At 45.1% G+C, this 12,903-nt stretch overlaps 1 protein-coding gene across 3 annotated transcripts in view; it reads right to left on the minus strand.

Moving 5' to 3' along the window:
* The window catches only part of LOC122026806 (aspartic proteinase 36-like), a 44,760-nt gene that overhangs the window by 1,436 nt on the left and 30,421 nt on the right, over positions 1-12,903 (minus strand). For all 3 annotated transcript variants that reach the window (XR_006124174.1, XM_042585529.1, XM_042585522.1), the window contains one exon: positions 3,791-3,866. Coding sequence is in view for 2 of the 3 variants with exons in the window: in XM_042585529.1 (XP_042441463.1) it covers positions 3,791-3,866 (76 nt within the window). In the remaining variant the exon portion in view is untranslated. The remainder of the gene's footprint in view (positions 1-3,790; positions 3,867-12,903) is intronic.

Consider the following 12,903-nt stretch of genomic DNA (forward strand, 5'->3'; position numbering starts at 1 on the left):
TTCCTCCTCTCTTCTCTGCTATTATTCTACTTCAACAATTCTTCATCCCGTTTCTCCTTTCAGTTTTTTAGCTTTTACGTGCACTTCAAAACTATTACTATAAATTCAAGGTTGTTGAAAATAAAAATACTATAAATTTGTATCAGCAATCGCTTATTTAGTTTAATAATTAAAAAACCCCATCATATTTCCTTCATTTTGAGCTAGTTATTATGCCTTTTTGTTTTATAAACATTAGTACTTACTAGGAATCTTAGATTGACATGATGGAAAAAAAAAACACCATCATTATTGTGAGATAGAGGTAACAATTGGGTCAGCCACCTGCAAGATGGCCTAGTCTAGGCTATCCTCAAACGATCTAATAAAATGTTGGTTGTGCTGTGCTGGGCCAGCTTACTGCATGGGTTGAGTCGGGCAGGGATGACAGCCCACGGGCTAGATCGAGCACGATACAGTCTCTAACATCCAACCATATAATGTTCTAGGTAATGTACTGTTGTAATGGGTAGAGCTCGTATAGATGTATGATAGTCTAGTTAAGAGCTTGGTTATCTAATGCACAAGCCTTATAACTTACAGATGTTGTTGATTAAGTTCGAGTGGGCTTTCAAAGTATTGCCAATTGCTAACACTTGTAGGTAGTTGGAGTTCAACTTTTACGACTCAATCAATAGTATGGTTATTAGTTCAATTGAGGGTGTTTCCCTAGTTGTTCTTTGTCCGTAGCTCAAGTCCTCAACCTTAGGACAACTTACGGCATAGTAAGCCGACAAAGAGGATTTTCCAACTTGTGTCAGTCAATTGGGCGTGACCATCCAATCAACTAGATTAGTCTACGAAAAGAGTAAACCTCCAACATACTGATTTTGAAATTTCATGATATAGAATATTTCTGTTTAAACTTGAATCAACTAGACCATTAGGAAATCAACCAGAGACACCTAGTCAGTTGGCTATGAACAACATTATTGGTTCCAACGTTCAAATTTTGAATATCAAGTCAACTAGTCAAATGAAAACGTTATACAACTTTTTGAGGTGAACATTGAACCAAGGTATATAAGCTTTGTGGAACTTTAGGGTATCTTCTTCATGACATTAACTCATAAATCCTGAAATCATCAAAGCTTCAAGATGTTAAAGTGGTGGTCTTGCTTTCTCCCTAATGTTCATTTAAATTTTCTAGGGAGAAAAGTGAGATTTGATTTTCTCTCATGCGCTTTGTTATTTTTTCTTAAAGAGCTTAGTTCCTCTGGTTCTATGAAATCTTTATTGCAATTTTAAAGAGCAAGATCCTTTAATTCTTTCTAAGCAAGGTTCTAAAATTCGCTAGGCGCTAGTCAGGCGCCAGACTAGTGCCTAGTGTCTAGGCCGCCTAGGAGGGGACTAGGCGCCGCTAACCGGATTCCACAGTATCAACATAAATAACATAATAATTAAAGCAAATTATCTTTCAATTTGCAAGTATCAAAATTAAAACAAATTACCTTTCAACTTCAATAAATAGTGCGAGTGTATGATGAAATAACGTTTCCAAAGGATGAGACTTTGGTCAACCTTCAATTCAATCCCTTCCAAGTCACTCATGAGAAAAGATCAAACCAGAAATTTTTCTTTAAATTGATTTCTCCATCCTTTTAATTCTCTGATTTCTCCAAAATGTGGGCTTCTTCATTCGCTCTGATTTCTACAACTCTAGTTACTCATTACGATGAAAATGAAGTTCGGTGCTAGCCACTAGGGCAAAGCTAACAAATCGATTTGCTTGTTGGACCAAATTTTAAGGCTTATAAAACTTACACCCAACACAAAAAAAAAAGTTATATTTCAGTTTGTTTTAATTGGGCTTTAAATTTAAAAGCTCAAACTAAAAAAAATCATAAAAACCTTGCACTATTTCTGCGACACCTAGACGATTTGACCGATTAGTCGGCGTCTAGGGCCGCCTAATCCTGCCTAGGCGTTAAGGCCACCTAAGCTGGCCGACTAGTATGTTTTTAGTGTGGCTCACTAACGCCGGCCGCCTAGGCCAATTTTTAGAACACTGTTTCTAAGACAACCTGTTGGGATTTTTCTATATTGCCCTATTTCAAAAAAGTTTTATAGTATTGTTTTGGAAGATATCAAGAAGAAATTCTAAGCATCCTCTGATGGATGAGTTGAACAAAGTTAGACCTTATGTTTCAAATTTCATTTTATATGGATCAAAACAAGCGAAACTTCTCATTTCCACTCATCGAACAACACATGAGAGAGTCTGAAATCAATGAGCTCATCCTTCATCCATCATTCATGAGATTGTTTGACATATGCAAGTTTGGTCATCGTCCATGAGTTCATCCTCCATATACATTTTGTCCATGATTTTAGTTGTCACCTACAAGGCTCCAAGTTTATATGTCCTATACAAGTTTGGGAACCATATGTGAGTTCATTCGCTAGTTCATCCACTGTCCATGAAATCCTTGTGAGTGATCCATGAGTCCATTTGTCATCAACTCGTAACATTACTAACGTAATACCAACACTCAAAAAAAAGAAAATAAAGTCAGGACAATTTCTTAAGAAGAAATTGAATACTTTATCACTCATAGAAGAGTGAATCAAGGTGAGAATAAAGAAAATGTGTTTATTAAAGTTGGTGAAGCAATTGCTATTTACGTTTGAAAACTATTACTAAAGAAAATTTTAACCACTTACTCAGAGTCAGATTCTCCTTGGTTGGAGAGAATGATATGATTCCAAATTGAGAGTTTAATTTTGGAATTAGTTTTCAAAATTTGAGTTTTAAATGTTGTCTTGAGCTTTTAAAATTTCGTTATATTTGTTAGGTTAAGTTTGGCCTTATCTTAAGATCATTGGCTAAGGTTTTTAGTCCACTAATAAAGGCATTTAGATCCTCATACAAATTCACTTTCATTTAATGAAAATTTATTTTAATTTTTGTGTGAAATCAATTTTTATGAGATAATCATCCCTGCGTGTTGCGTCGATTTTAATATTAATTCTTATGTGAGTTTTGAGTCAGCTCAATGATGCATTACATCAATCTACAATAATGTGGTAACGAGCAAGACTTCCATAAGCCACTATGGGATGTGAAGGTGATACTTCCACAATGGGAGGCAAAAGTGTGGCTTCTATAATGGGAGGTCCAGATTAGAGATGAGACGATGCAAGCACAAGATTTCCATGGACTATGATGAAAGGTAAGGGAGTAGCTTCTACGATGAGAACAAAGGTAAGGCTTTTGGAAGTCACGAGAGCTCAACTTCAACAACGTAAGTTGCCATCTCTTCATCTTCTCCGTCCCTCCCTCCAAATCCTAATTGAATTGGTACCACATATCGGCACACGACATGGCATTGGTGTAATTTCTGTACTAAGATCTCAACTTGAGACAAATCATTAACCCTTGATCATACTTATCATACCAATATAATTATTAGATATTCCTTTCCTTGTAAACCCACCATAATATTTATCTAAAGACTATCATAAACTTTTTCTAGCTCAATAAAAAATCATATGCAAACCCTACTTTTCACTATATTTTTCTATTAATTGTGATATTAAATAATATCTATTGTTGATCTTCCATATGCAAAGCTAAATTGATTTCTCAAACTATATGTCTCATCTTGATAAAGATGGTGTTAATAATGAGAAATATTCGAGTTATGTTTGCATTCTCAAGGAAGTTTAATATCCATGGACAAAACAAATTTGAGTTTACATAAAGGAAGTCATGCCCCATAATTCTAAAACAAAAACTCCAAATTTGTACCTCCTAAAAGAAACATATCTTTCCCATCTTTGGATTGCACTGCACCATTTTGCCAGCCAAAACAGTAAACATTTTTCTGTTTGCTCAAATGCCAAGAGAAGGACCATCAAATTTAAGATATCAAGTTAAAACAAGTATGACGAACAACAAACAAGAGATTGAAGGAAATGTAATGTAAAGCAGCATTAATAATCAGTAGAAAACAGTGCAAGATGGAAGTTGAAAGAACACCAAAAGGAGAAAAAAAGACATGTAGTTATCATATCACAAACCCTCATATGTGAAGTATAAGTCATAGTTGCCGCAACAGAAAGTAAAATTGACATTGTTAGCAAGTAGGAACATCGAAGAAATGAGTTCAAACAACAAAAATGTGAGATGTTGGACATCAAGCCAGAATGCCAAAGTAATAAGTTTGCTAAAACTGACCTACATATTTAATTCAATAAGATAAGCCAACTTATCTATAATGTATCTGTTAGAATAAGTAAAAGGGTATTTGTGTCTTTTGGTGTATATCTACTTTCCTATATAAAGGCCTAACTCGTGGGGGTTCCAATGACACGAGATTCTAGGTTTTACTTTAAACATGGTATCAGAGCCAAATTAAAACCCTAATTTCTTTTCTCTATCCGCGCCGTCTCTTTCTGCCAAGCCTTTCTCTTCCGCAAGCGACGCGCGAGTTCTTCTCCAGCGCCGCACCGCGCGAGTTCTCCAGCGCCGCACCGCGCGACGCGCAAGTTCTTCTCCAGCGACGCGAGTTCTTCTCCAGCGACACGCGAGTTCTTCTCCAGCGACGCGCGAGTTCTCCAGCATCGAGCTTCGCCTGCTAGTTCGTGGACGCTGAGCTCCGCCTTGTGGACGCCCGACGCCCGCCTGCTGTTTCGTGGACGCCAGACACCCGATGCCAGTCTTGATGAGGCTGGTGTGTAGAACAACAACGTGCTAGCTGTTGTTGCTTGCAAGGAAGCTGTGTGCGAAGTCTACTGCTCGCTGAACTCGCCGAAGGACATCGGGTAACAAAAGACGTAACCGTCGTAAGCCGCAGGAGGCGCAGCAGGGAGAAGTTGAGTTCCCGAGGTGAAGGCTTGAGTGTCGCCTCGTCGTAGCAGAAAGTAGCCACAGTTGCCCGAGCAAGCTGCTGTATCTCGCGCAGGTTTGCTCTGTTCACCGCCACAACACCATCTCTAATTAAGAATCATTAGTAGGAATGGAAGGATCCTATTTTTATTGCTCGGATGGTGAAGAACAACATAATTTCTACGATTACACTGGAGACTCCTATGGACCAACAAACGTCGAGGTCTGGAACGACCCAGACTACGATGAGGGAGAAGGTGTATACTATGGTACAAATCCCTATGACGGCTCGTCTCGCCAACCGTGTTGGGGTTGGATAAGTGAAGCGTCGACGACATCTGATGAAGAACGGTCACAGCCCGACTGTTCCTGCCAGAACGCTTCATCATACGGATCGGGCGGGACTTCCCCGAAGCCTGATTCCAAGGAAAGTCGTACCTCGTCCGACTGGGAAACGGACGATGGCACCGGCTCGGCGGCTAGCGGCGCATCAGGTAATACTTGTGCTAGTTCCGCTGACCAAACTGACTCATGCAGGAACTCCGCATATGCAACATCAACATCCTCATGGGAAACTGCATCATCGGAAGAGTCAGAATCTTCATGGGAGACAGCCTCAACCTGCTCCTGTGAGGCAGCCGCAGCGTCTACAGCATGCCTACGCTGTAACCCGGCTGATAATCATCTGAGATGGGACGATGATCCGCCAGAAGATCCCGACTGTTCTCTGGCAAAAGAAAGGATGTCCCATCCTTTTTCGGAAGGTGGTGGGGGAAGTGGTAGCCTAGTGCCACTACCGCCTTCTGGTCATCTTTCACGAGCGCCACCGCAACGACGGCCGAGTCCGTATTTCAGGCGCTGGAAGAACATGACGAACTCCGGCGTAGGGCGACGCCAGGAGACGAAGAAGAAGCAGGCCGAGCAGAAACAGACCCGAGGGCCTTGTACTGTTCAGAAAGCCATCTCGGCTCCTACTGCAAATCCAATCGCGACCCAGAAATCAAAACCGGCCCAGAGCAAGCCCACGAAGGCGAGGCCGAGTAGACGACGCTTCCGTTGGAATACTGTGCAGAAGAGGATACGGAAGGCGACTGCACAAAACGCCGTGCAGATTGGTGACGTAATGGAGCGTGGCGGACCCAGGTTATTCGTCTGCTCCTTTGACAGCAACGGCCATTGTTGGCCAGTGTCCTGTAACGTGGCTGAGTCAGCCACGAATCTTTTACTTTTGTTATGTCGAACAGTGTGCCTGAAAAGCACCCAAAGGTGGCTGCCCATGTGCCATACTGTTCAACAGGGGTCCACTTGGATTCCTGGTTTTGTAAAACCAACGGCGGGCTCGTGGTTTTGAGCCCAAGGTTTTGAGAAAGAGGCGCTGTCCCGCCACTTAGTCATGACTTAGTGGAGAAGAAAGCATCTCTACATGTGACGATGGGGCCCAAAGAGCACCCGGCATGTGACGATGTCCCCTTTCCATCTCTATATAAGTCCTCTTGTAATGGGTTGCAAGGAGACGAGCGTCCCTCGATCCCTTACTTCCCTCTTGTTCTCCTCAATAAAATCCGTTGGTCCTTTGTGAGTTTTTCTCCCAGTACATCTTCTCTGTTTGTTCTCGGCCCTAGGTGATGGCTCCGTCCTAAGCCGAGCTCGAGAAGTCTTTGTCGGTCCTAAAAATCTTATGGTATCAGAGCTTGAAAGGAGTCTTGATGAGGCTGGTGTGTAGAACAACAACGTGCTAGCTGTTGTTGCTTGCAAGGAAGCTGTGTGCGAAGTCTACTGCTCGCTGAACTCGCCGAAGGACATCGGGTAACAAAAGACGTAACCGTCGTAAGCCGCAGGAGGCGCAGCAGGGAGAAGTTGAGTTCCCGAGGTGAAGGCTTGAGTGTCGCCTCGTCGTAGCAGAAAGTAGCCACAGTTGCCCGAGCAAGCTGTTGTATCTCGCGCAGGTTTGCTCTGTTCACCGCCACAACACCATCTCTAATTAAGAATCATTAGTAGGAATGGAAGGATCCTATTTTTATTGCTCGGATGGTGAAGAACAACATAATTTCTACGATTACACTGGAGACTCCTATGGACCAACAAACGTCGAGGTCTGGAACGACCTAGACTACGATGAGGGAGAAGGTGTATACTATGGTACAAATCCCTATGATGGCTCGTCTCGCCAACCGTGTTGGGGTTGGATAAGTGAAGCGTCGACGACATCTGATGAAGAACGGTCACAGCCCGACTGTTCCTGCCAGAACGCTTCATCATATGGATCAGGCGGGACTTCCCCGAAGCCTGATTCCAAGGAAAGTCGTACCTCGTCCGACTGGGAAACGGACGATGGCACCGGCTCGGCGGCTAGCGGCGCATCGGAAGAGTCAGAATCTTCATGGGAGACAGCCTCAACCTGCTCCTGTGAGGCAGCCGCAGCGTCTACAGCATGCCTACGCTGTAACCCGGCTGATAATCATCTGAGATGGGACGATGATCCGCCAGAAGATCCCGACTGTTCTCTGGCAAAAGAAAGGATGTCCCATCCTTTTTCGGAAGGTGGTGGGGGAAGTGGTAGCCTAGTGCCACTACCGCCTTCTGGTCATCTTTCACGAGCGCCACCGCAACGACGGCCGAGTCCGTATTTCAGGCGCTGGAAGAACATGACGAACTCCGGCGTAGGGCGACGCCAGGAGACGAAGAAGAAGCAGGCCGAGCAGAAACAGACCCGAGGGCCTTGTACTGTTCAGAAAGCCATCTCGGCTCCTGCTGCAAATCCAATCGCGACCCAGAAATCAAAACCGGCCCAGAGCAAGACCACGAAGGCAAGGCCGAGTAGACGACGCTTCCGTTGGAATACTGTGCAGAAGAGGATACGGAAGGCGACTGCACAAAACGCCGTGAAGATTGGTGACGAAGTTGCTGGTCCGTCAGGCAAGAACCAGCGACGGCTTCGTACAGTCAGCTGTCCAAAGGCTGTACACTATCATCAATAATGGAGCGTGGCGGACCCAGGTTATTCATCTGCTCCTTTGACAGCAACGGCCATTGTTGGCCAGTGTCCTGTAACGTGGCTGAGTCAGCCACGAATCTTTTACTTTTGTTATGTCGAACAGTGTGCCTGAAAAGCACCCAAAGGTGGCCGCCCATGTGCCATACTGTTCAACAGGGGTCCACTTGGATTCCTGGTTTTGTAAAACCAACGGCGGGCTCGTGGTTTTGAGCCCAAGGTTTTGGCGCTGTCCCGCCACTTAGTCATGACTTAGTGGAGAAGAAAGCATCTCTACATGTGACGATGGGGCCCAAAGAGCACCCGGCATGTGACGATGTCCCCTTTCCATCTCTATATAAGTCCTCTTGTAATGGGTTGCAAGGCAGACGAGCGTCCCTCGATCCCTTACTTCCCTCTTGTTCTCCTCAATAAAATCCGTTGGTCCTTTGTGAGTTTTTCTCCCAGTACATCTTCTCTGTTTGTTCTCGGGCCTAGGTGATGGCTCCGTCCTAAGCCGAGCTCGAGAAGTCTTTGTCGGTCCTAAAAATCTTATGGTATCAGAGCTTGAAAGGAGTCTTGATGAGGCTGGTGTGTAGAACAACAACGTGCTAGCTGTTGTTGCTTGCAAGGAAGCTGTGTGCGAAGTCTACTGCTCGCTGAACTCGCCGAAGGACATCGGGTAACAAAAGACGTAACCGTCGTAAGCCGCAAGAGGCGCAGCAGGGAGAAGTTGAGTTCCCGAGGTGAAGGCTTGAGTGTCGCCTCGTCGTAGCAGGAAGTAGCCACAGTTGCCCGAGCAAGCTGCTGTATCTCGCGCAGGTTTGCTCTGTTCACCGCAAACCTCGTCGCGACGCGCAAGTTCTTCTCCAGCGACGCGAGTTCTTCTCCAGCGACGCGCGAGTTCTTCTCCAGCGACGCGCGAATTCTTCTCCAGCGACGCGCGAGTTCTTCTCTAGCGCCGCACCGCGCGAGTTCTCCAGCATCGAGCTTCGCCTGCTAGTTCGTGGACGCTGAGCTCCGCCTCGTGGACGCCCGACGCCCGCCTGCTGTTTCGTGGACGCCAGACACCCGACGCCCGACGCCCTTCGGTTCGCGTTTTCCTCTTCTCGCGCGGCTAGGGCACAGCGGCGCTCCCCTCTCCCCCATAGCGTTTTCTCCTTTCTTCTTCTTCTTTCCGGCCGGCGGCACCTCTTCTTCTCTCCAGCGACGACGGACGGCGACGAGTGCTGTGGGCTGAAAGTGACAGCGGCGACGTTCCCTGTTCAAGCTCAACTCTTCGTCGGCAGGGAAAGAATCGGTGGCACAGTGGCATTCCAGTTCCTTCCCATCAATCAGCAAGCTTCGAAGAGTTCCTGCTGGAGTAGGGCATCTCCGAAGAAGCTTCTGCATCTCATCCGACCCTGCTGCGAGTTTTCAAGTGGTTGTTCACGTTACCCTGCTGCGAGTTTTCCAGTGGTTGTTCTCGTTCCCGGATTCATCCGATTGGGCAGAAGAAGCAAGCGCAGTCCGGTCCACAGTTCTATTCATGGCTACATCTGGCGCCCCAAAGCTAGATACCTCAATCTTTACCAACCATATTACTGCACCCCTTTCTTCCAAGCAGTTGGATGGTAAAAATTATATCTCCTGGGCATCTCACATTGAACTTTGGCTTGTTGGACAGGGATATGAAACACATCTCACTCAAACTGAAGAAGATGTTCAAGACGCCGATCGTCCTCTGTGGAAGAAGGTTGACGCTCAGTTGTGTTGTATTATCCGAGCCACCATCCATTTATCTCTTAGGAATGTCTTCCGTACTCACAAAACCTGCAAAGCTGTTTGGACACAAGCTCAACAACTCTTTACAAACACCTCTCGGCGACTCTATCAAGTTTGTGAAGATCTCATGACTATCCTCAGCGCTAATCAGATTAAGGATTCAATGTCAAATTATCTGGGTTCAGTTTCTAGCCTTCTTTGTGATTTCAATGAACTGCTCCCACCTGCGGCCGATCCTGTTGAAGAGCTTGAAAATCGGAAGAAATTTTTTTATGTCTTTGGCTTTATATGGTCTGCCCACAGATTATTCTCATGTCCGTGATCAGATCCTGGGCAGCCCCACAGAAGCTACCATGGAAAATACTTGGGCGACTCTTTTCCGTGTCCCGACCAAAGTCTTGACGATGCCTTCTTCTGTTCCTGTTGACTCGTCAGCTTTGGTCTCTCGACACAAAGGACCTCCACCTTGCAAGGGTGGCAAAGGACGTCCTTGGTGTGATCATTGCCACCGACCGGGACACACGATTGATAAATGCTGGAGTCTACATGGTCGTCCTCCTCGTGCTGCTCAGATTGTTCAGAGTTCTGTTGCTCCTTCAGCTTCCACTTCACAGTTAACACCTGATTCGACTTCAACACCTTCCTATACTGACTTTCTGAAATGGTTTGAGGATCGACAGGCTTCGGGCTCCACTGCTACCATTGCAGACGCTGGTACTTCTTTTGCTGGCATATCTCGTTCTTCGAGTCCTTGGGTTCTTGATTCTGGGGCCACCGATCATATCACTGGTAATAAATCCCTTTTTTCCTCTCTCACTACTTCTGGTAATTTACCAATGGTCACCATGGCCAATGGTTCCCAAACTCAATCCCAGGGTATTGGTATTGTTCATCCTTCTTCATCTCTTTCAGTTCATAATGTTCTTTATGTTCCCGGCGCTCCTTTTAATTTATTGTCAATAAGTCAACTTACTCGATCTCTTGATTGTGTCATTTCTTTTACTAACACGTCCGTTTCCCTACAGGACCGGAGTACGGGGAGGATGATTGGCTTCGGATGTGAATCTCATGGTCTATATCGACTTCACCAATCCTCTTTTGTTGGTTCGGCGGCGGCATCTCCACTTCTTATTCATGCTCAGTTGGGACATCCAGGTCTTAATAAGTTGAAACAGTTACATCCTAGTCTTTCTCACTTAGAGTCTTTATCTTGTGCGTCGTGTCAATTAGGTAAGCATGTTCGTAGTCTTTTTCTCCTCGTATTGAGAGTCGAGCTATGTCTCCCTTTTCTTTGGTTCATTCTGATGTTTGGGGTCCGAGTCGTGTTTCTTCTACAATGGGGTCAAGATATTTTGTTACTTTTATAGACGATTTTTCCCGTTGTACATGGTTATATCTAATGAAGGATCGTTCAGAGTTGTTTTCTATTTTTGAATCCTTTTTCCTTGAAATAAAAACTCAATTTGGTACTTCCCTTCGAACTTTGCAAAGTGATAATGCACACGAGTATTTGTCTACTCAGTTTCGTACCTTCTTGACATCTCATAGTGTGCTGCATCACACGTCTTGCCCTCATACCCCTCAACAGAATGGGGCTGCAGAACGCAAGAATCGTCATCTCCTTGAAACCACTCGGACTCTTCTTCTCCATTCTCATGTCCCTCATCAGTTTTGGGGTGATGTCGTACTTACTGCGTGTTATCTCATCAATCGCATGCCTTCATCCACTCTCTAGGGTAAAATACCTCATTAGGTACTTTATCCACATCAGTCCCTTCATCCTCTACCACCTCGGGTCTTTGGTTCTATTTGTTTTGTTCATGCTCTTGATCCCGGCATTAACAAACTATCTCCTCGGTCTCATAAGTGTGTCTTCCTTAGGCACCCGCGGTCTCAGAAAGGGTACAAGTGTTATTCCCCTACTCTTCGTCGGTACTTCATCTCTGCTGACGTCACATTCTTTGATTCAGTTTCATTTTTTGGGCCTCCCGCTTCCCAGTCCGAGGTTTCTCCCTCTCCACATGCACCAGTGACTATCTTTTGTCCTCCAGAGGCGCCTCTATCATGAGACTGCCGTGGACACATCTTTGGAGCCGAGTCCTTCGCCATTTCCTCCGGTCCCATCTCCTGACTCTGATGTTCCTATTGCACTTCGAAAGGGTATGCGTTCCACTCGTAATCCTTCTCCTCACTATGTTTCTTTAAGCTATCATCGTCTTTCCCCATCCTATTATTATTGTCTGTCTTCCCTGTCGTCTGTTTCTGTTCCAAAGACTGCAGGTGATGTCTTTGCCCATCCAGGATGGAAACAGGCTATGCTTGATGAAATGAGTGCCCTACAGAGCAGTGGGACTTGGGACCTCGTTCCTCTACCTCCTGGGAAGTCAGTGGTTGGTTGTCGATGGGTGTTTACGGTGAAAGTTGGTGTAGACGGCACGGTTGATCGGCTTAAGGCTCGTCTTGTCGCTAAAGGCTATACTCAGGTATTTGGATTGGATTATGGCGACACCTTTTCTCCTGTTGCCAAGATGTCTTCTGTGCGTCTTTTTCTGTCTATTGCTGCAATTCGCCATTGGCCCCTTCATCAGTTGGACATCAAAAATGCATTCTTACATGGTGACCTGCTCGAGGAAGTCTACATGGAGCAACCTCCGTGTTTTGTTGCTCAGGGGGAGTCTTCTGGTCTTGTATGTCGCTTGCGGAAATCTTTATATGGTCTCAAGCAGTCACCCAGAGCATGGTTCAGTAGATTTAGTACCATAATTCAACAGTTTGGCATGACTCGAAGCGAGGCTGATCATTCTGTTTTTTATCGTCACTCATCTACTGGTTGCATCTATGTAGTGGTTTATGTTGATGATATTGTCATCACAGGTAATGATCATCTTGGAATTTCACAAGTAAAACAACATCTTTTTAAACATTTCCAGACAAAAGATCTTGGCAAACTCAAATACTTTCTAGGGATAGAAGTGGCACAGTCTAAAGATGGGATCATTATATCCCAAAGGAAGTATGCAATGGATATTCTGGAAGAAACAGGAATATTAATCTCAAAGACAGTCGACAATCCCATGGATCCAAATGTCAAGCTCCTACCAAATCAGGGGGAGCCTCTTTCAGATCCTGAACGGTACAGGCGATTGGTAGGGAAACTAAGCTACCTTACTGTTACTCATCCGGATATCTCATTTGCAGTGAGTGTAGTAAGTCAGTTTCTTAGCTCTCCATGCAAAGAACATTGGGATGCAGTGACTCGCATTGTTCGATATATCAGGGGAGCACCAGGAAAGGGTCT

Source organism: Zingiber officinale, chromosome 1A (assembly GCF_018446385.1).
Source record: "Zingiber officinale cultivar Zhangliang chromosome 1A, Zo_v1.1, whole genome shotgun sequence".
Classification (NCBI taxonomy): Eukaryota; Viridiplantae; Streptophyta; class Magnoliopsida; order Zingiberales; family Zingiberaceae; genus Zingiber; species Zingiber officinale.